General features: G+C 39.6%; 1 protein-coding gene and 1 pseudogene across 2 annotated transcripts in view; both read right to left on the bottom strand.

Annotated features, from left to right (window-relative positions):
* Positions 1–2,865: 2,865 nt before the first annotated feature.
* Positions 2,866–3,678, bottom strand: LOC309792174 (macrophage immunometabolism regulator-like; annotated as a pseudogene). The gene has a single exon. The product of its transcript is annotated as a macrophage immunometabolism regulator-like (transcript).
* An 11,552-nt stretch (positions 3,679–15,230) lies between these two features.
* CPA6 (carboxypeptidase A6) overlaps positions 15,231–27,998 on the bottom strand; it is a 273,469-nt gene continuing 260,701 nt past the window's right edge. Inside the window, exons 9-11 of the mRNA XM_082600904.1 lie at positions 22,642–22,844; positions 18,956–19,040; positions 15,231–15,491 (exon numbers count right to left, since the gene is read on the bottom strand). Of these exons, the coding sequence (XP_082457030.1) occupies positions 15,304–15,491; positions 18,956–19,040; positions 22,642–22,844 (476 nt within the window). The 3' untranslated portion in view covers positions 15,231–15,303. The remainder of the gene's footprint in view (positions 15,492–18,955; positions 19,041–22,641; positions 22,845–27,998) is intronic.

The following is a 27,998-nucleotide window of genomic DNA, read 5'->3' as shown; positions in this document are numbered from 1 at the left end:
CAAAATATTTATGGGTGAAATACATCTAGGATTTGCTCTAAAATACTGCACCAAGAAAAAAGTCAGAAGGAAAGATGAAATGTTTGGCAAAATAAAATGGTGATAATTGTTGAAACTGGGTGATGGGAGCATGAAGTTTATTATGTTATAGTACATTTGCCTGTTTAGAAATTTCTGTAAGTTTTTTTAAAAAAACACCTGAGGACTTACCTTATTTCTCAGCTTTGCCCCCTAATTGGACAAGAAACCATACTCAAATCACCTGAATAGTCTGTCTCACTTTTTAGAAATAATTGTAATGCAATTAATCAGCAAGTAATTATTGAACTAGGCTTCTTGTGTAGGTAGCATTCTGATATTACTATCTTTCCAGGGATATTGCCAAATTACTAGAAAGTATAATGTACTTTATAAAACTAAAACCACTTTTCAAGTATTATCACAAAATCCGTTGTTGAGATTCTTTGTAAATGCATAGATATTTGGTAAATAAAATTTCCGGAAGACCTTTTTTTCATGTTTAAGAATAGTTGTTATGGTTAGGTAGCTGCTGAGATAGCACTTGCTCAGATTCCTATGTGAGAATAGGACAGGAAAAAAAAAGTAATGTTAATCATCTTGGTTCCTTTTGTGTTTCTGAGGTACAAGCAAAGCAGCCTTTAAGACTTCTTTGTGTGTGTGTGTGTGTGTGTTTACATCACCCTTTTATTTCATAGTTAGAAATAATACAGTTCCACAGGGTAAATCGTCAGTAAATAATGGTGCTTAATCATTAAATGTAAAAATGCCAGCTCTTTGGCATCTGACAGGATTCTATTTCTTGTCAAACTAATGACTGTATAGATATAGTTAATCTTAGTGATCATTCATCAATACAATATGTTACAATGGTGCAATTTACTTTAAAATGTACAACAGCTGAAAATTTCCAGCCCACCAAGAAATCTGATCAACTCAGTAAGATATAGGCCAACTTCCCCAAGGCTCTTTCACATGATTTGCCTCAGTGAAAGTATAATAAACGTTGATTAAGAGTTCCTAGGGTTTTCTAATAGTTATTCTGCTCTAGAATTTGACATTCATTCTTGCCAAAGAAAAGTCACAACTGCACCAGGAATGACCCACTCATTTAATTAAAAGGTGTTCTTATTTTATAAGCAAGATTGCTAAGAAATCTTAGCAACCTTAGAAATTCACAGCCCCCCAAATAAAATTTAAAACCAAGATGTCTATGCTGGGCTTCCCTGGTGGCACAGTGGTTAAGAACCCATCTGCCAATGCAGGGGACACGGGTTCGAGCCCTGGTCCGGGAAGATCCCACAGGCCGTGGAGCAACTAAGCCGGTGCACCACAACTGCTGAGCCTGCCCTCTAGAGCCCATGAGCCACAACTACTGAGCTAGTGTGCCACAACTACTAAACCCCGTGTGCCTAGAGCCCGTGCTCCGCAACAAGAGAAGCCACCGCAATGAGAAGCCCGCGCACCGCAACGAAGAGGAGCCCTCGCTCGCCGCATCTGGAGAAAGCCCACGCGCAGCAACGAAGACCCAACGCAGCCAAAAATAAATAAATTTATAAAAGAAGAAAAGGAGGTCTATGCTGCCAGAAATGCCGATTCAGTAATAAATTGCACCTTCAAGAGTCAAAAAAGAAATAGAAACTTTTACAAAAGGTAAATTACATATATTTTTTTCCCAAAATATATTCAGGGGTAGTTGAGCTGCAATTGTTACTAAAGCCAGGGCATTATTCCTTTAGCAACAAATTAAACCGGTGCAATTGACATAAATTGTTAAGTAATCCAGGATTAACTCATTAAAACTGTAGAGGCACTTTAGGCTCCTGCACTAATCCTAGAAACTGGAATTTCAGTGCGTGCCCGTGCTGCACAGAAGTAAAACTGAAACGACCCGAGGCCATGCTGAATGGTATCACTTCATACTTAGTTTAAGCATTTGAGAGTAGAAATCATGAATTCCTCTATTAGAGTTCCATTCACTTACAGGACATTCAGATACAAACAGTGTTATACCTATAATCCACAATTTAAAGAATCCTTTCCATTTTAAAGTTCCAGATGAATTTTAAATTAGAAAATAAGCACTAAGGAAACTTTTATCAACTTATGAAAACTTCATGTTGGAAAATTTCCGGTAAAGTTCCCCCCACCCGTTGTAAAATAAATATTTTGTATCCCCAATTTAATTTTATGAAGACACACTTTAATAATGCTATAAAGAAATAATTTACAGAGATCAATAACTTCATGCAGAAACTAAAAATTCATTGCTCAATAATATTACTGAGGCAAGTGAAAAAAGATTGTTCTCTTGTCAGTTTGAAATGTTAATTTTTTCAGTGCAAAACCAGTTATAAAATATTTAAACTCAATATTTAAAAATAAAAAGTCCGATTTAGCAGTGTTCAAGTTCTAAATTTCATAAAACAAATCTTATATCTTATAGTAAAATACAGAGATTAAAGAAGTACTTGAGTACTTAAGATATAAATTTCTAATGAATCATACCAAGTCAGCAACAACCAAGAAGATAACATTCCCAATTTGAGTATTAGAATTTTAAAGATGATATTACTGTACTAAAGCCTTTTTTTTCCTAGCTAAAATGCTATGCAAACGAATGGTCAACATTCTGTTTTCCTTGCAGTTGTGTGCTCTAGAATGATTTTGCCTCAAGTACCTGTGATTTCATTCCTGTATTCAAAATTTGATCCAGTTTTTATGTTCCAGGAACATTTAGTTGATTTAACCATCTATAATGTAAGCAGTCCTGTACAGAGTACAACAGTGGAATTTTCAAGCCAAGCATAGACTGACCTAAACTGGTTTACACTCTCTGCAAGTCACTCATGTATTATTCCTAGCAAACACCCGGTCCCCTCTCAGGGTTAAGTGTTCAAGCTGGTACTGTAGCACTTCCGTGTCAGTGGTTCCTTGGTGTTCATTTTATCTCGATTGAGATAGTCCAGAGATTTGGAGTGAGCCCTCTTACCTTTAAGAAGACAAAGAGGCAGAGGCCCACGGAGGGCCTTTTTAAGGTTCATAAGGTAAAGATTTAGTGCACTTGTCTCCTGGGCTGGGCATCCGCTTTCGCCTCCTACCATTGACAGCTGGAATCTCCTACTGCCCATAGTACCTACTTCTGGTTTTATACAAAGGAGAGGAATGAGCAAGTCCTGCATCCAGCTGTTCCGAGCGCAAGGAAGGCACGGCTTCTCCCTTACTTTCTTCACCTCCGGTGCACTTCTGGGCTAACTTTGGGAGTTCCTCACCTGTCGTGAAGCCAGCCAGATAGAGTCCACGTGGAGGATCTGGTAGCCTGACACAGTCCGGCGCATCGGCGAGCACTGAAACAGCGGGGCTTCTCTGCCTCTGCCTTTCCGGGGAGCTCACCTCGGCCAAGGGCAAGGACAGGGTGGTCAGGGGACTTCTGGATGCCCCATTAATATCTACTTCCATTTTAGGCACCAGTCTGCACACACCAGCCTAAGTCCTAGAAGATGTCACTGTCCAATGTCTAATGAGTCCCCAGGGAACACAGGCATAATAATTTTTCTGTTCTGCTCCAGATACAGTGGCCCACAGCGCTGCTGCCTCCGCCGTGCTTGGGGCCGCAGAGACTGAGACAAGGGCGGGAGAGGTGCAGGGTTGCGGCGCCAAGTTCCGGGCTGAGGCCACCAGCCGGGTACCCTCTCCCACCTTTAAGATTTCTAAATACCATCTGTATCTACTACACGGTAATATAATGTAATGTAATTCCCCCAAAGGCAGGTAAATATAGAAGGAAAAACTTAAGAGGTCAAGAATATGGAAGTTTGTGTGTCTTGCTGTGTATGCACAAGCATAAATGATTTAGAGAATTTGGAATACAATCCAGACATGGCTGTATGGTGTACTTACAGACCAGGGGAGAGGATGTCCTCCTTTTTATTTGCGGACTTGAAACCCTGGCATGGTTCGGGACCAGAAATGGCCTGTGGCCTGAAGGTCTGGGGATGCAGTGTGTGACCACATGCCCTGCCACCAGTGGAGGGGTTTACTGCATATTCATGACCCACGCTGAAGAAGCAGGAACAGTAAAAAAAAAAAAAAAAAAAAAAAAAAAAACTGCAAACCAGGATGAGAGAGTGCTTTGCACCCAGTGGAGTCGGGTAGACACAGGAAGCATGTGGTAAGTGAAGGCTGTCCTTACCCTCCTGAAGTGTTAGAAATTCTTTCCCATGGTTATTAAGCAATTATTCCCTGCCAGAAGGTGCATTCTGTGCAGAGGGTTGAAATCCTTTCATCATGTGTTGTGTTTGAGTTAACCGTTTCCCCTCTGTTATGGACTGAATATCTGTGTGTCTCCACTCCCTACAAATTCGTGTTGAAGCCCTAACCCCCAGTGTGGAGGTATTTGGAGATGGAGCCCCTGAGGAAGCAATTAAGGTTAAATAAGTTCACAAGGGTGTGGCCCTGATCCAATAGGTTTTGTGTCCTTATGAAAAGTGACACCAGAGAGCTTGCTCTCTCTGTCTCCCCCGCCCCATACCATGCACCAAAGAAAGACAAGGTAGCTGTTTGCAAGCCAGGAACCTTGATCGTGGACTTCCAGCCTCCAGATCTGTGAGAAAATGAATTTTAAGTCACCCAGTCTGTGGGTTTTTTTTTTTTTTTTTTTTTGTGGTACGCGGGCCTCTTACTGCTGTGGCCCCTCTCGTTGCAGAGCACAGGCTCCGGACGCGCAGGCTCAGCGGCCATGGCTCACGGGCCCAGCTGCTCTGCGGCATGTGGGATCTTCCTGGACCGGGGCATGAACCTGTGTCCTCTGCATCAGCAGGCGGACTCTCAACCACTGCACCACCAGGAAAGCCCCAGTCTGTGGTATTTTGTCACGGCAGCTGGAGCTAAATAACCCTCCAAAAGACAGATAAGAGCACTTCCTTCCAGGACACACCAGAAGGGTCAGTCTTGGTAGGCAAAGGAGTGGAGAGAAATCTAGAGGTTGAGACCTGACTGGAAAGGCAGGCCAGAGATGGGTGCTTCAGCTGGGGATAGTGATGGTGATAGTGGGATTTCCTGAGCAGTGGGAGGCGGCAGAGGGAGCTGGATATCCAGAGGAGACAGAGAAGTTGCCAAGAGAGAAGGCACTGATGACAACTTTACACCTTCTTTATGAGTTTGCTTGTGAATCACCTTGTCAGGAGGCAGAGAGTAGTTGCTCAATAAACATTTGGGTAAACACATCAATTCCTTTGGACGTGGATTTGCTCTGGCACGTTGCTTATTTGTCATATATGCAGAATGGTAAGTGTATCCAGTAACTATTTTAGTCTTGTTAGTTTAGGCTTTCAAGAATAAAATCTTTATTACCCAGGAGTACCAAATAGGGAGATTTCTTCCCATCAAAGCCTATATTTAAATAATTTCCTCCTCCTTTTAGATGAGATAGTTACTGGAATATTTTTCTTCTAAGTTGACTTACTTTGTCAACAGTGTGCTATAGAAAAAAAGAATTTCCTTTCGTTAAAGAAGGTGTCCAGTATCTTGATTGTGATAAAAGTAGATCACAGTGGAATCCTAATGATCATTTACCCATAATCAATGAAGATCTCTGCAAGCTTTGATTAGATTAATATCCACCACCCCTCCCCTCTCTTTCGCCCCTTGGCCTAGTAAAATTTGCCTGCATCTCCTGCCTTATATTCTTACATATTTGTAAAATTTAGAGAATGGTGCTTGGTATGAATGATGTGGGGCTCAGGTCCTTCACAATATACCTGTAATACCGGTCTTGTTATCCCTATTTTACAGATAAAAATTAAAGGAGGACTCCTCTGGAGTATGACTTAGAGACCCTGGACTGCTAATCAGAATCTTTACTCTTTTCTAAATATAAAGCCAAACATCTTGTCTCATTGGGTCCTCTCTTTACGAGAGCCATTACATTTGGAATTTTGAGCACAACTTATTCCATGGTTTACTCATGGCATTTTCATTAATATTTTGGAAACACAATCTAACTTTGAACTAAAAGCCACTGATCAAAATCTACAAGTAACATTATGTGGCAAATAATGCCTGGGCTAAATATAAAAGCAGAGTACCTTCGGAAAACTGAGCCATTCTTCTCATAGGTAAACCAAAAAGCGTCTTCATAAAACGTTTTGTGTGGCACCAGAAATTGGTGCTGGCTGATTAAACAGGAAAGGAGTTTATTATGTAAATATTTATGGGAGAACCAGCTCGAAGCTAAGAGGCTGGGGATGACGTCCAACTACAGGCTGCAGACCAGGCCTGCAGAGCTTAACCGCAGCCTTCACTGCTGTTACCCCTGCCCCCCACTGCTGTTTCTGCCCCATGAGTTTGGCTCCTGTTTTTTTAAAATTTATTTTATTGAAGTATAATTGACTTACAATGTGTTAATTTCTGCTGTACAGCAAAGTGATTCAGTTATATATACATGTTCTTTTTTTAAGTTTTAATTTAATAATCCCACATATTTTCCACCTAAACTTTTAAAAAATAAGTTTATTTATTTATTTATTTTGGTGACGTTGAGACTTCGTGGCTGTGCTTGCACCTTCTCTAGTTGCAGCGAGCAGGGGCTACTCTTTGTTGCAGTGGCTTCTCTTTGTTGTGGAGCACGGGTTCTAGGTGAGCAGGCTTCAGTAGTGGTGGCACGTGGGCTCTGGAGAGCAGGCTCAGTAGTTGTGGCGCATGGGCTCAGTGGCTCTGCGGCATGTGGATCTTCCCAGACTGGGGCTCAAACTCATGTCCCCTGCTTTGGCAGGCAGATTCTTAACTACTGTGCCACTAGGGAAGTCCCTATATCTATATATGCTCTTTTTCATATTCTTTTCCATTATGGTTTATTACAGGATATTGAATATAGTTCCCTGGGCTGTAGGTAGGACCTTATTGTTTATCCATTGTATATATAATAGTTTGCACCTGCTAAGCCCAAACTCCCAATCCATCCCTCCCCCACCCTCCCTACCCCATGGCAACCACAAGTCTGTTTTCGATGTCTGTGAGTCTGTTTCTGATTCATAGATAAGTTCATTTGTGTTATATTTTAGATTCCACACATAAGTGATATCATATGGTATTCGTCTTTCTCTGTCTGACTTAATTCACTTGGTATGACAATCTGTAGGTGCATCCATGTTGCTGCAAATGGCATTATCTCATTTTTTTTATAGCTGAGTAATATTCCATTGCATATATATGTACCACATCTTCTTTATCCATTCTGCTGTCGATGGACACTTAGGTTGTTTCCATGTCTTGGCTATTGTGAATAGTGCTGCTATGAACATAGGGGTGCGTGTATCTTAGTTTTGTCTGGTTGGCTGCTATTTTTTGCCACCATATGGATTCTGTGTGGTGCCTCCTTCCTCAAGTTGCTCACTTCTTTTTATTTTTTAAAAAATTTCCTATATGGATTTTTTAAAAAAATTATGAACATATGAGATCTACCCCGAACACACTTTTAAGTGTATAATCCAGTATTGTTAACTGTAGGCATGATGTGGTAAACAGATCTTGAGAGCTTATCTTATGTAACTGAATTATTATTAGGGCAGCCTAAGTAACATGCTTGTAATCTGTAAGTGATATCGGGCTTATTTCTGGGTTCCATCTTGGGAAGACAGGATTCTTAAGACTTCATATTCCCTGGACATGGCAAGGGCATTCTAAGGTGCTAGCCACACAAAAATTATAATAAACAGCTGGTACGGTTTTATAAAACTAGGATCCAAATGGTTCATTCTCAAATAATGTATATTCATATATTCAAATGAATATGGCCCAGTAATTTCAAAGCCTTTTTGAATACCCCCAAAGCCATATATAATCTTCAGCAATGATTCTTAAAATTCCTTCTTTACTCTTCTGTCCATCATCCTACAAAGTGCAGCTGCCTTGAACCTCCTGCCTTCAAAGTCCCTGGGAAAGTCCCCATTTGTCTAAGGAGGCTTCTGCTCCGCTTCTGCTTTCCTCTCCTTTCTTCCCAATTCCCCATCGCAAAAGCTTAAGAACACAAGAACGGGTCTACCAAGGAAGATCTCACCTTGGAGGGAGGCAGAGAAATGAGATTAAGACAGGCGAATCTAGAATTCTCTTTTGCCCTTAAAAGAAGAAGAATGGATCCAGGCATAAGAGAAACACTTTTAGTAGTGATACTTAAAAAATACTTGGAATACTTAATTGGTTAACAAAATATGCAGATTGCTATACGATCTGTGGTTGAAATTGCTGACTGTGACTCAAAGTCGTCTATATAAAAGCAGCTTAGCTAAAGATGATAAAAGGAACAGACCCCCAAGCATTTTAAAGGAAAACTAAAGGCTAGTATTCATGAGTCTAAAAAAAAAATTAATTTGATTTCAAGTTCCCGGTACAGAATTATTTCTTTAATTAACAGTAATTCAGTTACTATTATTGTCACAAAAAATTGATTGATTCTTGGACATTCCTGGTTAGCTCGGTGCCACCTCTTCGGGATCCTCATGTATCTCCCATGATAGTTGGTGCCAGGTGCAGTGACGCTTACTTCAAATATTCTTTTACGAAATTCTGTTGACCCTGGCACAAAGCCATTAAAGTGTCTATTCCTGTCTGCTGCTCTACCAAATGAAAACCTTACACTAGATTTCAGACCAATATTGCTTTAGATAGACAGTTGGATCTGAATACAGCCAGCAACACAATTTCTGCTGAGCAGATATCAGATAGCCTCCCTTACAACATTGAATACATCTTTAAAGTACTGAAGAATTCTACCTAGGATAGCAGGGATCTGTACTTCTGCCAGAAGCATAGCTGTAATAGAAATTCAGTAACTGAACCTAACACCAGGCATTTGGTTGTTTCAAAGTATTTCCTCCAGAGCATGTACACTGAATTGCTGGCTCATTTTCATGGAGGGGCTGGGTGTTCCTGTTACCTTTTAATTCTTGCCAACTGGAGAAGCATTTACTCTTGGGTCAGTTTAAAACTTAGAACACTGTTTCACTGTTCTGTGGGAAGCTGTCCTCTTAGGTGAACTCATAAATTATAAGGTGAATAGTACTCCAGAGTTTATACACTATAACATCTTGAGTTATTTGATATGCTTCTCTCCGCAGGCCTGGGCTGTCAGAACAAGCATGGATGCCCAGGGCAGAAACTCCCATAGGGCATCCACTGGGGAAAGAGGAGGTAGTCCTAAAAGTCATAACTGCAAAAACATGGTGGGGGGATTGGTGGCACGTTGGAAATGAAGAGCTAAGAGTCTGATTTAGAAGAACTTCAAGTTGCCTGTATTTTCATGTGCGTTGTTCAAATGTCTTAGCAGTTCTCATTGCAGTTTGTTTTGTGAAATATATTAGGTATTCAGTGTAGCTGTTTTCAGGTTTATTATGCAGGATTCTGATTCATAAAAATATTCCATTAAATGCAATCGCTCAGGTAATTACTTTGCTTAATCTACAGCATACTTTAATTAATGTGGCACAGAATTCTGATTTAATCAATTAGATTTGATCTAGTATAACTTAGTTGTAAATACAGTTTATGATGCAGCAGCCCTAAATCATTATCGGGAACTAAGGTAATATACAACCCTACCTAAAATGAACAAATTTCCCATGTTAAGTAAGTCATCATTTGAATTATAATTTTAGTATTTAAAAAAGTAAACTATAGATAGTGAATCATTGTATTTCCATTAATAGTCTATTAAAAACAATCTCATTGGGAGTGTTAGAACTTAAAAAATATGTTTTATTTGCATCTATTCCCTGACAGCCTTGAGAACAAAAGATTAAACTCAAGCAAGATTCACCACTTTTTTTTTTTTTTTTTTTAATTTTTTTGGCTGCATCACCCAGTTCCCTGACCAGGGATTGAACCTGGGGCGCAGCAGTGAAAGCCCGGAATCCCAACCACTAGGCCACCAGGGAACTCCCAAGAGTCACCACTTTTTGGCTCTGTAAACACTCATTAACATCAGTATCTCAGGATATTTATTCACTGTTCTGGGGTGAGTTTTGCCTCCCCCCAAAAAAGATATGTTGAAGTTCTAACTCCCCCAGTACTTCGGAATGCAACCTTATTAATGGAAATAGGGTCACTGCAGATGGAACCAGTTGAGGTCATACTGAAGTAGGGTGGGTCCCCAATCCAATATGGCTGGTGGCCTTATAAGAAGACCACCATGTGACGATACAGACACATACAGGGAGAAGACCATGTGAGAGGAAGGCCGAGTTTGAAGTTAAGTAGCTGTAAACCAAGGTACACTGGTGATTTCTAGCAATCAACCAGAAACTAAGAGGCAAGGAAGGATTCTCCTTCAGGTTTCAGAGGGAGCATGGCCCTGCTGACACCTTGATTTTGGACTGCTATCCTCTTAGAACCGTGAGACCACAGATTTCTGTCATTTTAAGCCACCCAATTTGTGATGCTTTGTTTCGGCAGACCTTGGAAATGAAAACACTCACTAAAGCCAAGCTGAGAGCTACAACTCAGCATAACCAGAATTTACAAAATTACTGTTAATAAAAGTGAGGGATGAGGGATGTATCTTGTCAAACTATTTTTAAAAATGCAGGTGCCGTTTTTAGCTTGAAGTTAACTTTTACATTCCTTAGCAAGTATAGACATAAATCTAACACATTTTGTCTCCAGCACCTCCTCATACCCAGCACCTAGCAGAGTGCCTTGAACACAAATCACCCAACATTATGTTTTGTAGCTTAGTTTAAAGAGATTAAGAATGAAAATAGCCTATAAATATTAAAATACCCACTTATAGAACTTGAGCTGTAAAATATAGTGTTACTGAAATGTGAGAATAAGCACTGAAAAGAATTTACATGAGGTTCATCAAGGCAAAATTTCATCTTGACTCTATTTGTGGATAATAAAATATATACCCAGCTAGTTTGTGGATCATTCAGATTCTATATTTTCTGTTGCCCTTGTTTTCACTTTGAAAAAATTACTTTTAGCACCTACGCTATGTGAAGGGCAGGGATAAATAATCAAATTTAAGTTCTTGATATTAACTTGCTAACAGATCTTATTGTAGAGGGTATAGAATAGGTAGAAGTTTAAAATACAATGAAAGGGCTTCCCTGGTGGCGCAGTGGTTGGGAGTCCGCCTGCCGATGCGGGGGGCGTGGGTTCGTGCCCCGATCCGGGAAGATCCCACATGCTGTGGAGCGGCTGGGCCCGTGAGCCATGGCCACTGAGCCTGCGCGTCCGGAGCCTGTGCTCCGCAACGGGAGAGGCCACAACAGTGAGAGGCCTGTGTACCGCAAAAAAACCCAAAAAAACAATGAGAAATGAATTTTGGGGATTATCTGTAAATTCTTTTTTTCTCCCTGAATATTCAAGAATTGACTCCTGTTTGGTTGTTACAGGAGTGACAGTGTTTGGAAAGGCATCAAAAGACAGGAGCAAAGGATCTGGACACAGCTAACAGAGCAGGGGCCACACGGCACACTCCCAGTCAAGGGAAAATTTTCCTCAGGGGTCCATGAAGGCCGCCAGATGACTCTAGTTGATTGTGTGCATCTTTGCCAGGTCCTTTGAGAAGCAGCCTCTTCCCATTCTTGGGGGTCTTCATAAGCCTCTGGCCCTCCTGGTTGTTTCTGGACACTTTAGCCTTCACCTGTTCTGTGGGTAGAAATAAGTAGTATAAAACAACTCCCAAAGCCAGATCATTTCTGAGCATTTACTGCCAGATGGGATGAATTGAAGTTTAAATTCCCAGGTGTAGTATCCCTTAGCAGCACTAAGCCTCAAACCTCCCTGAGATCCATTCCTGCAAATGTATAAGAGGGACTACAAGATAAATTAGATTTGTAAAACATAGACAAAACTAATATTTCCTGGTTGTCTACTATAGTTTAGGTTCTGTGCTATGCATTCCACAGATAATCTTATTTAATCTTTTAAGTTTAATTTTGATCTTTTAATTGAAACAATGTACATTTTATAAACATCAGAAAGATTGGTGAGTAGTTGGGAGTTTTTTTAAAAGGAATATACTCCATGATATTTTTCATAATTTAAAAACAGTCAAATAATATGACTAGGCTTATATTAAAAGCAGCAGTCCCCTGCTCCATCCTTCCTAACTCCCAGGTCCCTCAGTAATTCTTAATCATTAAAATTAGGTCTTCTAGTACTTACTTTCTTATTTTGAAATAACATACAGATACTGCTTTTTTGTTTGTTTGAGATGTTGTTTATTGACTTATTATGGCAGATGAGGATGTAACTCTATCCCCCCTCCTCTCACATACATTTACTTCTTTCTATCCTTCTCATATTTACATCACAGTTTTTGGTTAAATCAGTATTTAGGGCTGACATGTTAACTATATACGTATTATTTATAGGTAATCACATAGTAGGCTATATTTCTTCTCTTGTATAACTCATTGTTTTCACCAGACTTAACAATTGCCTTTTTAAATTTTTATTCTTTTTGGTTTGTTTGGTTTCTGTGCTTTTATTACTAACTCATCCCTAAATGTTTTTTTTTTGTTTTGTTTTGTTTTTTTTGGTTTTTTTTTTTTTTTGGCGGTACGCGGGCCTCTCACCGTTGTGGCCTCTCCCATTGCGGAGCTCAGGCTCCGGACGCGCAGGCTCAGCGGCCATAGCTCACGGGCCCAGCCGCTCTGCGGCATGTGGGATCCTCCCGGACCGGGGCACGAACCCGCGTCCCCTGCATCGGCAGGCGGACTCCCAACCACTGCGCCACCAGGGAAGTCCTCCCTAAACGTTTGATATAAGTAAATTGCCTTGAATGTGTTTAAGTGTTCCGGTTCATATTTATTTCGGAGAACTTCATCTAAAGTCTTTAGTTTTCTTCCTCCTACTTCAAGTTAGTTGTTCTCTAAAGCTGGCATATGCTGTTAGTGGGACTTTTTCCTTCACCATTATCTGGAGTTTTCTTTTAATGGAGAGGTAAATTATAATTTTATATATTTTTAAACTGAGGTATAGTTAATTTAGTGTTGTGTTTCAAGTGTACAGCAAAGTGATTTAGTTATATATTCTTTTTCAGATTCTTTATCTTGAGATTTTTTTTCATTCCTTTCTCCTATGTTGAATTTCCTGTTTTCTGGGGTTCTACAGCTTTCTCTTAGTTTACACCCTCATTTTGGTAGAGCATATCCTTCAGGAGTTTCCAGAGAAAGGTAAATATCTAGGACCTCAGTGGTTTTGTTCTGTTTTTTGCGATATGCGGGCCTCTCACTGCCGCGGCCTCTCCCGTTGCGGAGCACAGGCTCCGGACACGCAGGCTCAGCAACCATGGCTCACGGGGCCCAGCCGCTCCACGGCATGTGGGATCCTCCTGGACCGGGGCACGAACCCGTGTCCCCTGAATTGGCAGGCGGACTCTCAACCACTGTGCCACCAGGGAAGCCCTAGGACCTCAGTTTTATGAAAACGTCTATATTCTATCCTAACATTTCATTGATTGGGTATTGATTTTTTGGACAGAATTTTCCCTCAAACCTCTAAAGGCATTTCTCCATCATCTTCAAGCTTCAGTGGTGCTGTTGAGAAGTTTCACGCTACTCTGGTCCTCATTTCCTTGTGATCATTTCTTTTTCTTTCTGGAACTTTTTAGGCTCATATCTTTATCCTGGTGTTCATAAAGTGTTTTGGTCAGATAAATCCTCTGAGAGGATTTGCTTCTACCAAATACTTAGAGGGTATAACCAATCTGGGATTAATCAGAATTAAATTCTTGGCTAGAGGTTTATCAGACCATCTAGGTGATCTGAATTTGTGCCACAAACCTGGGTGAGGGCTGACTTGTGGTTCCAAATTCTCAGTGGCAATTTCTCCCCTCTCTACGCTTGCCAAAATCTGAAATGGTCAGTTTTCCTTGTGGTCCATTGGAAGTAGTATGGGGGTTTATTTGCAGTTTGCCCTGACACCGAAGGATTAGCACTTTGGAATCCCAGAATTCTGGTAGGAGGAGAATCTGCTGTTAGACTTCCCACCTTGGACTAGTTAGTGTTGGGCTTTGTTCTCATGCCCATTCTCCAAAACGCTGTGAAAATCAGTCTGCACTTAGTTGATTTGACAAACGCTCTTGGGATAACAGAGTATGTCTTACCTTTCTAGGACCCTGCCTTCACTCAATGCCTGACCTGGGATTTCCTTACTTCTTTGTCTGATGTTTTAAAGATGATTTTAAAAAGTTATGTTTTGTCCAGAAATTTTAGTTATTTCCAGCAGTCCAGATACTCATCCTGTCATATTCCTGGAAATGGGAGTCTATATCATCTTTTTAAACCTCAGTTTCTTCATCTGAAAAATGGGGATGATAATAGTATCCACCTCATAGTATTTCAGGAATTGGTGAGATTGTTAATAAGTATAAAGCTCTTAACACTGTGTGGCTTTTCCTCTTTTTTTTTTAAGTGGCATTCTCAAAGTATAAATAGAAGTGCTCTTCCATGCTACATTTTTATAGGTGTTTGGTGCACTAATGCCAGGGGATGATGTAAATAATCTGAGGTCTTATTAAGTTGTATATTTATTATATTAAGAAATATAGTTCTTTCCATTCCAAAAATCTTCATTTTACATGGAAACCAAGCAAGATCTAGCCTAGATCAACTAGCCTAGATCAACCAACTAGCCTAGATGTTTTTATAAAATTTAAAAAAAAAATTTATTTTATTTATTTTTGGCTGTGTTGGGTCTTTGTTGCTGCACGTGGGCTTTGTTGCAGTGGGGGCTACTCTTTGTTGCGGTGCATGGGCTTCTCATTGCGGTGGCTTCGCGGGCTCTAGAGCGCAGGCTCAGTAGTTGGGGTGCATGGGCTTAGTTGCTCCGCGGCATGTGGGATCTTCCTGGACCAGGGCTCGAACCTGTGTCCCCTGCATTGGCAGGCGGATTCTTAACCACTGCACCACCAAGGAAGCCCCAGTAGCCTAGATCTTAATTGAGAATATGAGATTTATGGAAGTGGAATCCTCAATATGTACATTTCTTGAGACCAAAGAACTAGAAAATCTCCCCTCCCCACTTAATCAAATAAGACTCTAAAGGGGCAGAAAATGGATGCCTTCTCTTACAACAAACTAGGTTATACTCTAATTTTTTTCCACCATTTTTTATTGCCACAGAAAGTTGAACTGCATGAGAAGGTCCTTTTAAAGTCCCCAGATAAGTTCGCTCTCAGTAATCGCCCTTCTCTTTAAAAACAATTTGCACCCACTGCCAAGCAGCTCTTGTGAAGAACCAGCTCTCTCTGGAGGTTGACTTGCCCCTTGGGGCATCTCAGGGACACTTCTTTAGTACGTGCATTGTGATATTCTTCACAGCCAGCATGGTTTCTGTACAGGTGGGTTTGATGAGCATCTCTGGGAGTAAAAAGCCAAAATGCCCAGTGTCACGTAGTTCAAAAGCAAATGTGTAGGGTATTCCATTCTTGTAGGCCCAATCCATTGAGTTACCAGAGCTCACATCTAAAAGTTAAAAAAAAAAAAAAAAAAAAGGCAGCTTCACTAAAGAGTCTGCATAATTTTCAAAATGTATATATAGTACTTGCTTACTAAGCTGTACTAAACCTTTCCAATTAAATACCCTTTCAACAAGAGCAGTTTAAGCTGAGTTCCTTAGCATCAGGCTCATGGAACTTACAAATCATACCTGTTATCATCATAAATCATCCCAGCCACCTTCAGTCTGGGTCTTGCCTCTGCCAGTTATGGAAACTTTGTTTTGTGAGGAGCTCGTCTAAGTAGTAATGCTCTTCTAGTATGATGACCTCACTTTCTTAGCTGCAACTCCAATATCATTTCTCTCCACCTTCACTTTATTCACCAATAAACATAATCACACTGTGGACTTTTTTTCTTCTCACTCAGTTCTTCTCCTTTTCTAAGGTCTAGAATATTGAAATTCTGATCCCAGGAAACCTCTTTTCTTCTTCTCGCCCCATTTTTTCACGCCTGATGAACTTGTTCTTTGCCTTTACTTATTACAGTTTCCAGACTTCCCCCGGGCTGCTTATAATTTCATTGAACTCTCTAGCTGGGCATGGTTAATTACTCCACTGAATTTCTCACCACACCCTTTGTCTAGTCCTTTTCAGCTTTTGTTTTGCTAATTCTCAATCCCTAGTCCAGTTTCTCTGTTTTCTCCCTCACAAGGTAGGTGGAGAAAGTGTTTGTTGGAAATTCGTGCTCATCTCTGTGGTGCTTCTCCATTACCAATGGTGCTCTGGGCTCCTTTTTCTAGACCTTCACTTACAGAACCTTTTCTCGTTCTCTTCGGGTCCTGCCCCTCACTTTACCGCTGTCGCCATACTCATCGTGGGTAGTTAGCCCATCACCTCCTCTGCTTACATCGCAATCCTGACTTGTCTCCTTCTAGCTCAGGAAGAAATGCTGCTCATCTTTTACACTTGGTGTGGTTTGATCTCATTTGTTGTCTTCTCTAGGACCCTGTTTCTTAGTAAACCTCCCCCCAAGCCCACCTTGCATCTTGCATTTTGGACACCAAAATGTCCAAGCACTGCTGTCCTGTAGCACTTCCTTCTCATGACCCTATTACATACCATCTTCTTTCTCTTCTTCCGTTTGGTTTAGAACTCAAAAGAGGATCTATGTATGTTGCCTCTGTATCCTCAACCGCTTTCTGTCTGGTTCTTGCCTCTACCAGGCTGTGAAACCTTTGTTCTTGAAGGTCACCCATGACAGCAGGCCTCATCTCCTTTTTTGTTTTTCTTTCCCCTCAGATCTCACGTTCAACCTCTCAGCAGCATTTAACCTAGCTGACAATCCATTCTGGTAACTCTCGCCTTCTGGCTCCTATGACCTTACACGCTCCAGCTTTTCAGCACAGAGTTGAAAGTGCAGGTGCTTTCGGGCTTGGGCTATATCTGATCCTGGCACCTGCCGTGACTCTCTGTGCCTCAGTCTCCCCTTTGAAAAAGGGATCATAATACTTACTGCATAGGGTTGTTGCAAAAATTGAATAATGTGCTCAGGATATATTAGATGTTATTGTTGTGCATCTTTACACCCCGAAGTGCCTAGTATGCAGTTTTTAGCCTAACATGCTTTAAATCATTAATTAATAAATGAATGAATTTTCATAGAAGACTCTTTCTATACTTTTCTTCCTGAAATATATATGATCCAGCCTGACATAACACCATTTTATTATTTAAAAAATTTCCCACTCAAATGATACCACTTTTTAATGCTGTTTTTGCCAGTTAGAGATAGAATTATGTGACGATGACAATTAAATGACTCTGCTGTTTCCCAGGCCCCCCTTGCTTCAGTTGGAGACAGAAGGTAGGCTGTGGCTTCATTGTCCCTCTGAGTTAGATTCACTGGAACTGCAAATAGTAGTCATAGTAGCCAAAGTCAAAGACAATATTTGCCAACACTTACATCATAGTGATATGACAGCCTCATTTCTATGGTAACAGGTTGTTCTTGGTAAACATAATACTATGACTGTGCCTTGATACCAAGCTGAAAAGGTGAACTGAGAGTAAGATTTAAAAAAATTAATGTCTTTAGGTTTTTAATATATTTTCTGTTGGCATTAACTGGTAATGTGATTTTTTTAAAACACTACATTTTCCCCTTTCAAGGTGGCTCTATTAAAAAACAGTTGTAAAAAGGTCAGCATTAGACCAATGATCATGAACTTAAGAAAAATCCTCTGATACGTAAGACGTTACCATTACTAGGATAAACTTATATGATAAACAGTGTTAATTAACAAACCAAGCATTTCTGCTGAAGGCTGAAGAAAGTGAGTGATTAGGAATATAATGATGAGTAAATTAAAGAAATCAAGGAGAAATTTGCTACCTCACTAAAAAGTATAATCAGATGTCACTATGTATACATATATATGTAATGTGTGTATATACCTTCATATGCATGCGTAGACATTCACAGAGTACTAACTACCATATGATCACGGCAAGCTCCTGGAACGCTGCTAGACATTCAGAAATATATGATTTCTCACTAGATTTTAAGTCATATAGTCAATGAATTTTAGAGTTTGAAAGGCCATGAGAAATGATCTAGTCCAATTCCTTATTTAACAGTTATGGAAACTGAAGCCCAGGACTCATATCTTTGTCAGGATTACATCTAACTAGTGGCAGAATTAAGACTAGAATCCAGGGGCCTCCCTGGTGGCGCAGTGGTTGAGAGTCCGCCTGCCGATGCAGGGGATACGGGTTCGTGCCCCGGTCTGGGAGGATCCCATATGCCGCGGAGCGGCTGGGCCCGTGAGCCATGGCCGCTGGGCCTGCGCATCCGGAGCCTGTGCTCCGCAACGGGGGAGGCCACAACAGTGAGAGGCCCGCATACCGCAAAAAGAAAAAAAAAAAAAAAAAAAAAAAAAAAGACTAGAATCCATTTCTCCTGGTTCTTTGTCCAAGTCCTTTCCATATACCTGGTGGCTCTTTCTTTCATATGAAATAAGAAATATTTTAATTACCTTTCAAGGGGAAATTCAGTTGAAGATGTTATGTAAGAAACAGAATTTCATAACAAGAATGGTAGAAGGAAAGGATAAAAGGGAAGCTCCTTCAAGGGCTCAAACATTACATCATTATCTTCTCAAGGCCCATTTCTACCTTTGCAGTAGTTACAACTGCTTAAGGAGCCCATTTTCGTACTTTGCACTGTCATAAGATCTCAATTCAACCTTGTAGTCTTTACTACATGCTTAGTATATTCTCTGCTTAGGATTTTTTCAATTGGTACAGTGATTTCTGTCAAGCAGGGTAAAACTAATCAGACATGAACTCCCTCCATCTTCCTTGGCTAATTTGGTAGTCAAAATTTTCACTTTAGGGGGGAACACATTTTCTGGGTTTTTTTGAGGGAGGTCATTACACAGGATATTGGTTCAAGAGATGATTCCAACACAGCATCCATAGGAAACTTACACAATGTGCTGGAAGCAGGCCCGTATCGATACTGTACGCCGTATACCGACTGAAGCGCATTCACAGCTTTATGAGCTGCAGATTCCTGTGAGGTTAAATGGAGAAATTTTATCACTTATATCATTGCATTGAAACCTTTAGAAACACTGACACGTTGTCTGAACATTATCAGTCATCAATTTGGAGAACACTAGGCACATTGGTGAATAGCTATATTTAATCATAATATTGCTACTCTTTGTCACATGCTGCATTTTGCAATATGTTTTAGAACACATTATTTCCCTTGATTAATTCTCACAATGAGCCAGTGATCAGTAATATTTCCATATACAGACGAGAAAAGGAAGGCCCAGCGAGGTTCAGTGGTCAGGCTGGGGTTATACAGCAAGGAGTGACTCTGTTGGGATAAATACATCTTCTGAGGCTGATTCAGTGTTCTGTTCTCTTCACTTTAGTTCAGAGACACCCATTTCTATAAATTACAAAATGCTTGACAGGGCAGGGCCCAAGTCAGTCTTGCTCAGAGCTACAAATATAGTATTTAGCAACGTGCCTGTATATAACAGACACTTAATCACTATTTCTTGCATCAATGTTGAATAAGCATAGATCTGCAACAGTATCAAGTTAATCTTATTGATCTTTAAGTGCATACATCTTTAAGTGGCAGCTAGGTTCAAGGTATTTAAAACCCATTTGGATCAGTTCAGAAACGCTTTAATTCAGAAAGAATGACTCCTCTTGCTCTGTGTGTTTATCCCTTGTGGGAATGGAAACAGTTTCAGAATGCTTCGTGACTTCTAAGGTTACACAGGCTTCTGGCAGAGCTCAGCCAGGTGCGGCTAAGATGTAGAAATTCTGAGGTGGAACTTCCCACCAATGCCAAAAAGCAGGAAAAATAAACACCTTCAAAATACTAAAAGGTGAATATTCTAAGGTGAACGAGAGTGATACGGACTACCTTTGAAAACATTTTCAAGTGGTATAAAAGCACTAGTTTCAGCAAGGAGTTAGAGAAGTATTGTATGACCAGTGAGAGGAAAAGAAGTGTGTTGAAACCAGTATACAACTCTCCCATTTCCAGTTGCCTGTGAATAATTTAATCCATCAGTTGAAGCACTCCGGGCAACGTGGTGCTGTGTGCTGGACCTGGCTTCAGCCTGCTGTCCTTACCTCAGGAATGCAGAAAGCCACATTTGCAGCAAATGCCACACTGGGTGGCTATTCAGGAACCAGGCTCCAGAACCTGGCAGACATTTATTCATTGATCTCACTGATGACGACATTCTCCTTGCAGGAGCCGATAAAAAAGGAATGTAAACACCATAATGAGGTATCTTAATGGAGAATGTGCTAAGATTTTTAACATCTTCTCCAATGGCCTCAGCAGTATTCCATGGCAAGGGCAGAAATTTCTACATTTAGAAGATTACTGCATTCTGCTGGTGAGGAGACCTCTGTTCCCCATTATTTCAGATGACTAAACCCAAGAAAAATAATCTACTGAGGAAAAAGAAAGATAACCACTCTGCCTATTTTTGCAAAATGTATGCATAGTTTTAGTCTTTTGGGCTCACTGGACTTCTGCCACTGAGGTGCAGGTGCATGTTGATAAGAGGTTTAGACATCCTTCCTCAAAGAGTAGAAGCTTCATAAAATTTTCTAAGAATATTTTCCAGGATGGCACCTATTTAAAAGAGTTTAGGTGATTCTTCCTTTTGTCCATTCCTTCTTTTTTCCATTTGTCCAGAAGGACCCAGGTCTCCCTTATTGGACCTCAGCTAAGTAAGGAGTATATTTTTTATTAAATATTTTCATATTTAAAGCCACTTAGTGACCGAAATATCTTAGCAGAAACACAGACGCCTACATATTGATGGAATGTTTTTGAACAAGTTGAACAGAACTTAATGGTTTCTGGTTGACATTCAGAGACATCTATTATCTGGGAATTGTAATCTTAGTTTTGGCGATTTAGCTTATGTGCAACCCGCTAACAGGATTTCTCAATGGGGTCACCACTGACAGTTTGGACTAAATCATTCTTTGCTGTGGAAGGCTGTCCTGTGCAATGTAGGATGTTTCACAGCATCCTTGGCCTCTACCCACTAGATGCCAATAACATCCCCCACCCCTGTTGTGGCCATCAAACAATGTCTCCAACATTGTCAGTGTCCCTTGGGAGGGAAATTCATCATTGGTTGTGAACCACTGATCCACTATACCACATCCTCCAATCCAAGACACAAGGAAAATAACTCCTGATGGGAAGATACATTCAAAATATGGAGAATATTCTCATGTGGTAGTTTTAATATATTACATATTCTATATAATCTGTTGTGAGAACACAAACAGATGCTGTGTCTAATTTAGAAAAGGCTGAACATTTGCGTGTAGAAACATTTTGGTACAAGGTGGTTAGGTTGCCAGGTCAATAACACCAAGAATGAGAAGCCTCTTTGACCCACCGAGGAGCTGAAGAATAGCACTATCAAATATCACTCCCCCCTTTACAGTATTTCTCAAGAGAGAGAATTTGCTCAGAATTCTTGCATGAAATGCTAAGATCAAAGTTCCTCTTTTGGACAGAATGCAAGCCTTCCCCAGGCCACCTTCTAACCTCATGTCCCTCATCCTTCCCAGGTCCTGGCCATCTAGATCAGGAATCCCTGCAACCCCAAGCAACTGGTGCAGGATTTGGAGTCTGAGGTATAGGGAGAGAGAGGATGCTTCTTTTTTATAAAAGCTTTTAAATTCAAGCATAAAATACATACAGAAGAGTATACAGATTTTAAGTTTATAGTTCAGTGAATGATCACAAGTTGTATGCAGTCATCCAGAACCAGCATCCAGCCAAGGAATAGAAAATCAACAGCAACCCCAAAGCCCGCCTGTGCCCCTTCCCAATCACTCCTCCTTCCCTCTTCCTTGCTTCTAACACTAGGTGTTAGTTGGCCCTGGTCTTGAACTTTGTAGGCCTTCAGATGATACAGGCTCTGAAGCAGACTCACTTTACTGAGGAATTAGTCCCTGGAGTGGATAGCTCGTTGGGTTTCTGAGACAAGATGAGGAAGGAACTCTGCTCTTTCACTTTCAGGGAATCTCATACCTGAAAGGCTGTTGTTCATTCTTAGCACTAACTTGTCAGATGCATGCCCAGAGACTTAGTAGCATTAAGCAAATAGCGTTTATAAATTAAAACTTTTAATTAATGAGTCAGACCATAATTTACGAACAGTTGTTTACTCAATAAAGTTAATTACAGCCCTGCATATGTGACCGAAGCTGTAATACTAATCAACTCCATCCTGACATTTTCCAAATAACCTGTGGTAAGAATGTAAATACGTTTGAAATGATTGCATTTGAGAAGCAGCATGCACAGTGGTTAAAAGCAACGATGCTGGAGCTAGATTTGGGGTGAATCCTGGCTGTGACACTTAGTAGCTCTGTGTTCTTAGTATAATGACTTAACATCTTTAAGTTTCAGTTTCCTCGTCTGTAAAATGTGGATGATAATGGTTACTGCACATGAGTATGAAACACAAATGAGATTATATATATATGAAATGCTAATTAAAACAAACACAATGTGTTTGCTCTTATCATTACTACCTAGACCCATCTTAGCCTTAGAAAAGGATGAAGCCTGACACACACATCCAGCTTCAAGTACTTACCACACAGCTAAAATTGGGGATTGTTGCATATTTGTAAGAATAGGGATACAGCAACATCTGAGCATATGCATGAAAAGAGAGGTAAGCCCTTATGTGCTTCTTGTGTTTTCGGAGGAAGTTAGCTACAGCTTTCACTTCGGGCTCAGATTCTGGGAAAGGTCCACAGTATGTATCATCACAAGGGTGCATGGAAGCTCCTTCATCTGCAAATTAGGAAAGAAAATGGGGTGAAGGGGTGCGCAGGCAAGAAGCAAGAAACACACATCGGCATTGTTAAACGGATTTTTCTTTTATTTCTGTAAACATACGGTATTGTTAAGCAGTTCATCTAACTTCTCATTTAAAGAAATCAATACTGAAAAATCCAAGACAGTTCAGGCCTCCATGCATAATGGGAGGGCAGCCTGAATAGGAACTAGGTGCTGTTTGCTTAAGCCTGCATAAACCACTCCAAAGGGAGGGCTGTATCAGTTGGAGAACTAATTCTACATGATCCCCCCAGAGCAGGAAAGGCCTCCTGTTTATACACGCCATGACACTTGCACTTTCCCACCATAACACTCAACACACTTGTAATTAGTGTCAAAATTTACTCATTTAACATGCAACCAATATTTACACTGATCTGGGTGCCTGGGATACACTGGAAGACAGCATAGGGAGAAATCCTTGCTCTAACAGAGCCTACATTCAATCTGCATTCTTTGTTAGCTTCTAATGCTCTGTGAAGTCAGGGACTGTGTCTTTCCTGCTGGGCACCTGACAACTAGAACAAGTATGGCAAGCGTTCAACAAATATTTGTGGAATAAATGAATGTCAGATCCAAAGAAAAGGCTAGACCTCTGTACAGGTGTCTGGTAAGATACAAATATTGATATATCAAGGACAGGGAGGCAAGACAGACATAATTCCACCAAACATGCCATACCAATTTCTGTTATATTTTTAGATCAGCTCTATACAAACTGGCTTTGTGAAACCCGAGGCCTCTCCAGTTATCTTAGGGGTCAGTTCAGTTAAGAAGTCCTCAAAACTAAATTTTAATAATTTTCAAATTAAAAATGTATACAGGTCTATGAACAGGAGGAAGGAAAATAAGATTCACTATAACAATCACACAGTATTAAGTTCCAAGAAATTTTGGAAATAATGACATTTTTCATAGTTTCTTGCCATTCTGAGTCCTTACAATCTCTCCCATACCCCTGGAACACTGTAACTCGTTCCATAAACAAATGGAACATGTTTGGTGAGTCTGTGACATCGTCTAATACTTCTGAAAATGAAAAGACAACTGAGATCAGGCTAATTCTTGAGGCTGTTAAATCTCATTTATGCCATAGGAGAGTCTAGATGGGGAACTTACAGCAATTGTGGTTTTCCTCCTTTGAGTCTAATTCTGGAGATGCCTCAAAAGCAAGTGGGATATGGATAGAACTCAGAACTTAATATAAAAACTGTAGCTGATACTCCTGAAGGAATAGGAAAAAGAAAGAGACATTGGAGGAACACTGATGTAAAGCGCTGGAAAGGAGAGATCACAAATAGAGCAACTAATTCCAGAGGGAGCAGAAGTAATGAGCCAGAGAAACAAGAACTCACAATAATCCTAGTAAATATTCTCAAGGGCATGTAGGAGGGCACTGGAAACATTAAACAGGGACAAGACGTTATAAAAAAGAACCAATGAAATATAATGGAAATAAAAAACTTAATTCATGGGTTGAGTGAATACAGTTGATGAGTGAATTGATGAGATGCAGTGGGTTTTGAAATGTTCCCAGAAGGCATTAGAAGGGACAAAGAATTGGAAAAATGAGAAAAAAAATTAAAGGGTATGAAAAATAGAATAATTGTCAACATCTGATTAATAGGGGTTCTAAAAGAGAAAAAAATTAAATATTTGAAGAACTGCTAACTGAAATTGTGCCACGATTAAAGAAAGATTGAATGGGTACCAACATGAGAGACAAAAGGGAAAATAGCAACACTTTGACACAGTAAAGTGAAATTTAGGAACAGGAACCAATTCCAGAGAGAAAGAAGCAGGCCATCTATAAAGGAATGAGAATTAGATTCACATCTGACGTTTTAAATAGCAACACTAGAGCAACATTTTCAAAGTACTTTTGAAAAAAGGAAATGTCTAGACTTTTATACCTAGCTGAACTTATTGAAATGTGAGAGTGAAATAAAGATGTCATAGTTACTGTGGCATATTTTCATTGGTTATTTTTTCATTTTCAATTTTTTTTTTCACTTAGAGGTTTTAAATTTCACATCATGCAAAATTTAAAAGTTTAAAAAAGATTTTATTTTTAATTCTCATAAGTTTTGCCAAATTGTTTACTGAGTTTATTACTGTTTACACTCCCCCAAGTAATGTAGAAGAGTACCATTTCTCCTCAATACCTGCCAACAATACCCTGAAATTGTATCACCTTTTGATTTTTGCCAGTTTGATGGCAAAATTTAATTTGCTTTCCTACTACAAGTATGTTTGAGCATTGATTCGTAGGTTAACTTTGGATTGGACTCCTCTCTGAATTGCTTAATCATGTCCTTAGCTCATGTTATTCTCTCTTGGGCTGTTTATCTTTTTTCTTACACATGTATAAAAGAGCTTTGTATAGATGTCTGTCATCTGCACTGCATTTTATCCTAATATTTATAATTTTTCTATTCAATTGTTTATTATAACTTTTATCATTTTAGACACTTTAAATTTTATATAATTACTATGTCTTTTTCAATGCCTTTGGGTTTCCTCTTGGTGAAGAAAGTTTCCCCTATTCTAAAGGATTATAGGTTATTTATAGATTTTCTTCTAAGAATGTTATCTTTTTATTTTATTTTTTTCCATCTGAGTCTTTAATCCTTCTGGATTTATTTTTGTACATATGTAACCTAGTTATACCTTCAGTTTTTCTATAGTGATAGCCAATTCTATCAGCATCATTTATTAAATATTCTATCATTTTCCTACTGAATTGAAACACCACCTTGGTCATATATTAGAGTCAACTGCATTTGTAGATCTATTCCTGGATTCTCTGTTCTGCTGGTCTATTTGTCTACTTCCATACTGTCACTCTATCAATCTATAGCAGCATTAAGTTATGCTCGATATCAGACAAGTTCCCCTTACTAGTATTCTTTTTCCAGCTTTATTGGTTTTTAGGGTCTATTTTCCATATAAATTTTATGATCATTTTATCAATTTCCCAAAACAGAAAACAAATGAAAAACCCTGTTGAGATTCTAATTGGAATTGCGTTAAATTTAATACTGATTTGGGGAGGATATTATTATACTGAGTCACCCAATCCAAGGACATGTTACACCATTCCATTTGCTCAGATGGCGTTTTGTTCTTCATTAATATTTTATCATTTTTCTTTAGTATACCTTCTTTATTGTTGTTGCTATTTTATTATTTTTTTAAACATCTTTATTGGAGTATAATTGCTTTACAATGGTGTGTTAGTTTCTGCTGTATAACAAAGTGAATTAGTTATACATATACATATGTTCCCATATCTCCTCCCTCTTGCATCTCCCTCCCATCCTTCCTATCCAACCCCTCTAGGTGGTCACAAAGCACCGAGCTGATCTCCCTGTGCTATGTGGCTGCTTCCCACTAGCTAGCTATTTTACATTTGGTAGTGTATATATGTCCATGCCACTCTCTCAATTCATCCCAGCTTACCTTCCCACTCCCCATGTCCTCAAGTCCATTCTCTACATCTGTGTCTTTATTCCTGTCCTGCCCCTAGGTTTTTCAGAACTATTTTTTTGTTTAGATTTCGTATGTGTGTTAGCATACAGTATTTGTTTTTTTCTTTCTGACTTACTTCACTCTGTATGACAGACTCTAGGTCCATCCACCTCACTACAAATAACTCAATTTCATTTCATTTTTATGGCTGAGTAATATTCCATTGTATATATGTGCCACATCTTCTTTATCCATTCATCTATCAGTGGACACTTAGGTTGCTTCCATGTCCTGGCTATTGTAAATAGAGCTGCAGTGAACATCATGGTACATGACTCTTTTTGAATTATGGTTTTCTCAGGGTCTATGCCCAGTAGTGGGATTGCTGGGTTGTATGCTAGTTCTATTTTTAGTTTTTTAAGGACCCTCCATACTGTTCTCCATAGTGGCTGTATCAATTTACATTCCCAACAACAGTGCCAGAGGGTTCCCTTTTCTCCACACCCTCTCCAGCATTTATTGTTTGTAGATTTTTTCATGATGGCCATTCTGAGCTGTGTGAGGTGATGCCTCATTGTAGTTTGACTGACATTTCTCTAATGATTAGTGATGTTGAGCATATTTTCATGTGTTTGTTGGCAATCTGTATATTTTCTTTGGAGAAATGTCTATTTAGGTCTTCTGCCCATTTTTTGATTGGGTTCTTTGTTTTTTTGATATTGAGCTGCATGAGCTGCTTGTATATTTTGGAGATTAATCCTTTGTCAGTTGCTTCATTTGCAAATATTTTCTCCCATTCTGAGGGTTTCCTTTTCATCTTGTTTATGGTTTCCTTTGCTGAGCAAAAGCTTTTAAGTTTCACTAGGTCCCATTTGTTTACTTTTGTTTTTATTTCCATTTCTCTAGGAGGCGGGTCGAAAAGGATCTTGCTGTGATTTATGTCATAGAGTGTTCAGCCTATGTTTTCCTCTAAGAGTTTTATAGTATCTGGCCTTACATTTAGGCCTTTAATCCATTTTGAGTTTATTTTTGTGTATGGTGTTAGGGAGGTTCTAATTTCATTCTTTTACATGCAGCTGTCCAGTTTTCCCAGCACCACTTATTGAAGAGGCTGTCTTTTCTCCATTGTATATTCTTGCCTCCTTTATAAAAAATAAGGTGACCACATGTGTGTGGGTTTATCTCTGGGTTTTCTATCCTGTTCCATTGATCTATATTTCTCTTTTTGTGCCAGTACCAAACTGTCTTGATTACTGTAGCTTTGTAGTATAGTCTAAAATCTGGAAGCCTGATTCCTCCAGTTCCATTTTTGTTTCTCAAGATTGCTTTGGCTATTCAGGGTCTTTTGTGTTTCCATACAAATTGTGAAATTTTTTGTTCTAGTTCTGTGAAAAATGCCATTGGTAGTTTGATAGGGATTGCATTGAATCTGTAGATTGCTTTGGGTAGTAGAGTCATTTTCACAATGTTGATTCTTCCAATCCGAGAACATGGTATATCTCTCTGTCTGTTTGTATCATCTTTAATTTCTTTCATCAGTGTCTTATAGTTTTCTGCATACAGGTTTTTTGCCTCCTTAGGTAGGTTTATTCCTAGGTATTTTATTCTTTTTGTTGCAGTGGTAGATCGGAGTGTTTC

Source organism: Mesoplodon mirus (genome assembly GCF_964341445.2).
Source record: "Mesoplodon mirus genome assembly, chromosome: 16".
NCBI lineage: Eukaryota > Metazoa > Chordata > Mammalia > Artiodactyla > Ziphiidae > Mesoplodon > Mesoplodon mirus.
This window is presented reverse-complemented; position numbering and strand designations above follow the sequence as displayed.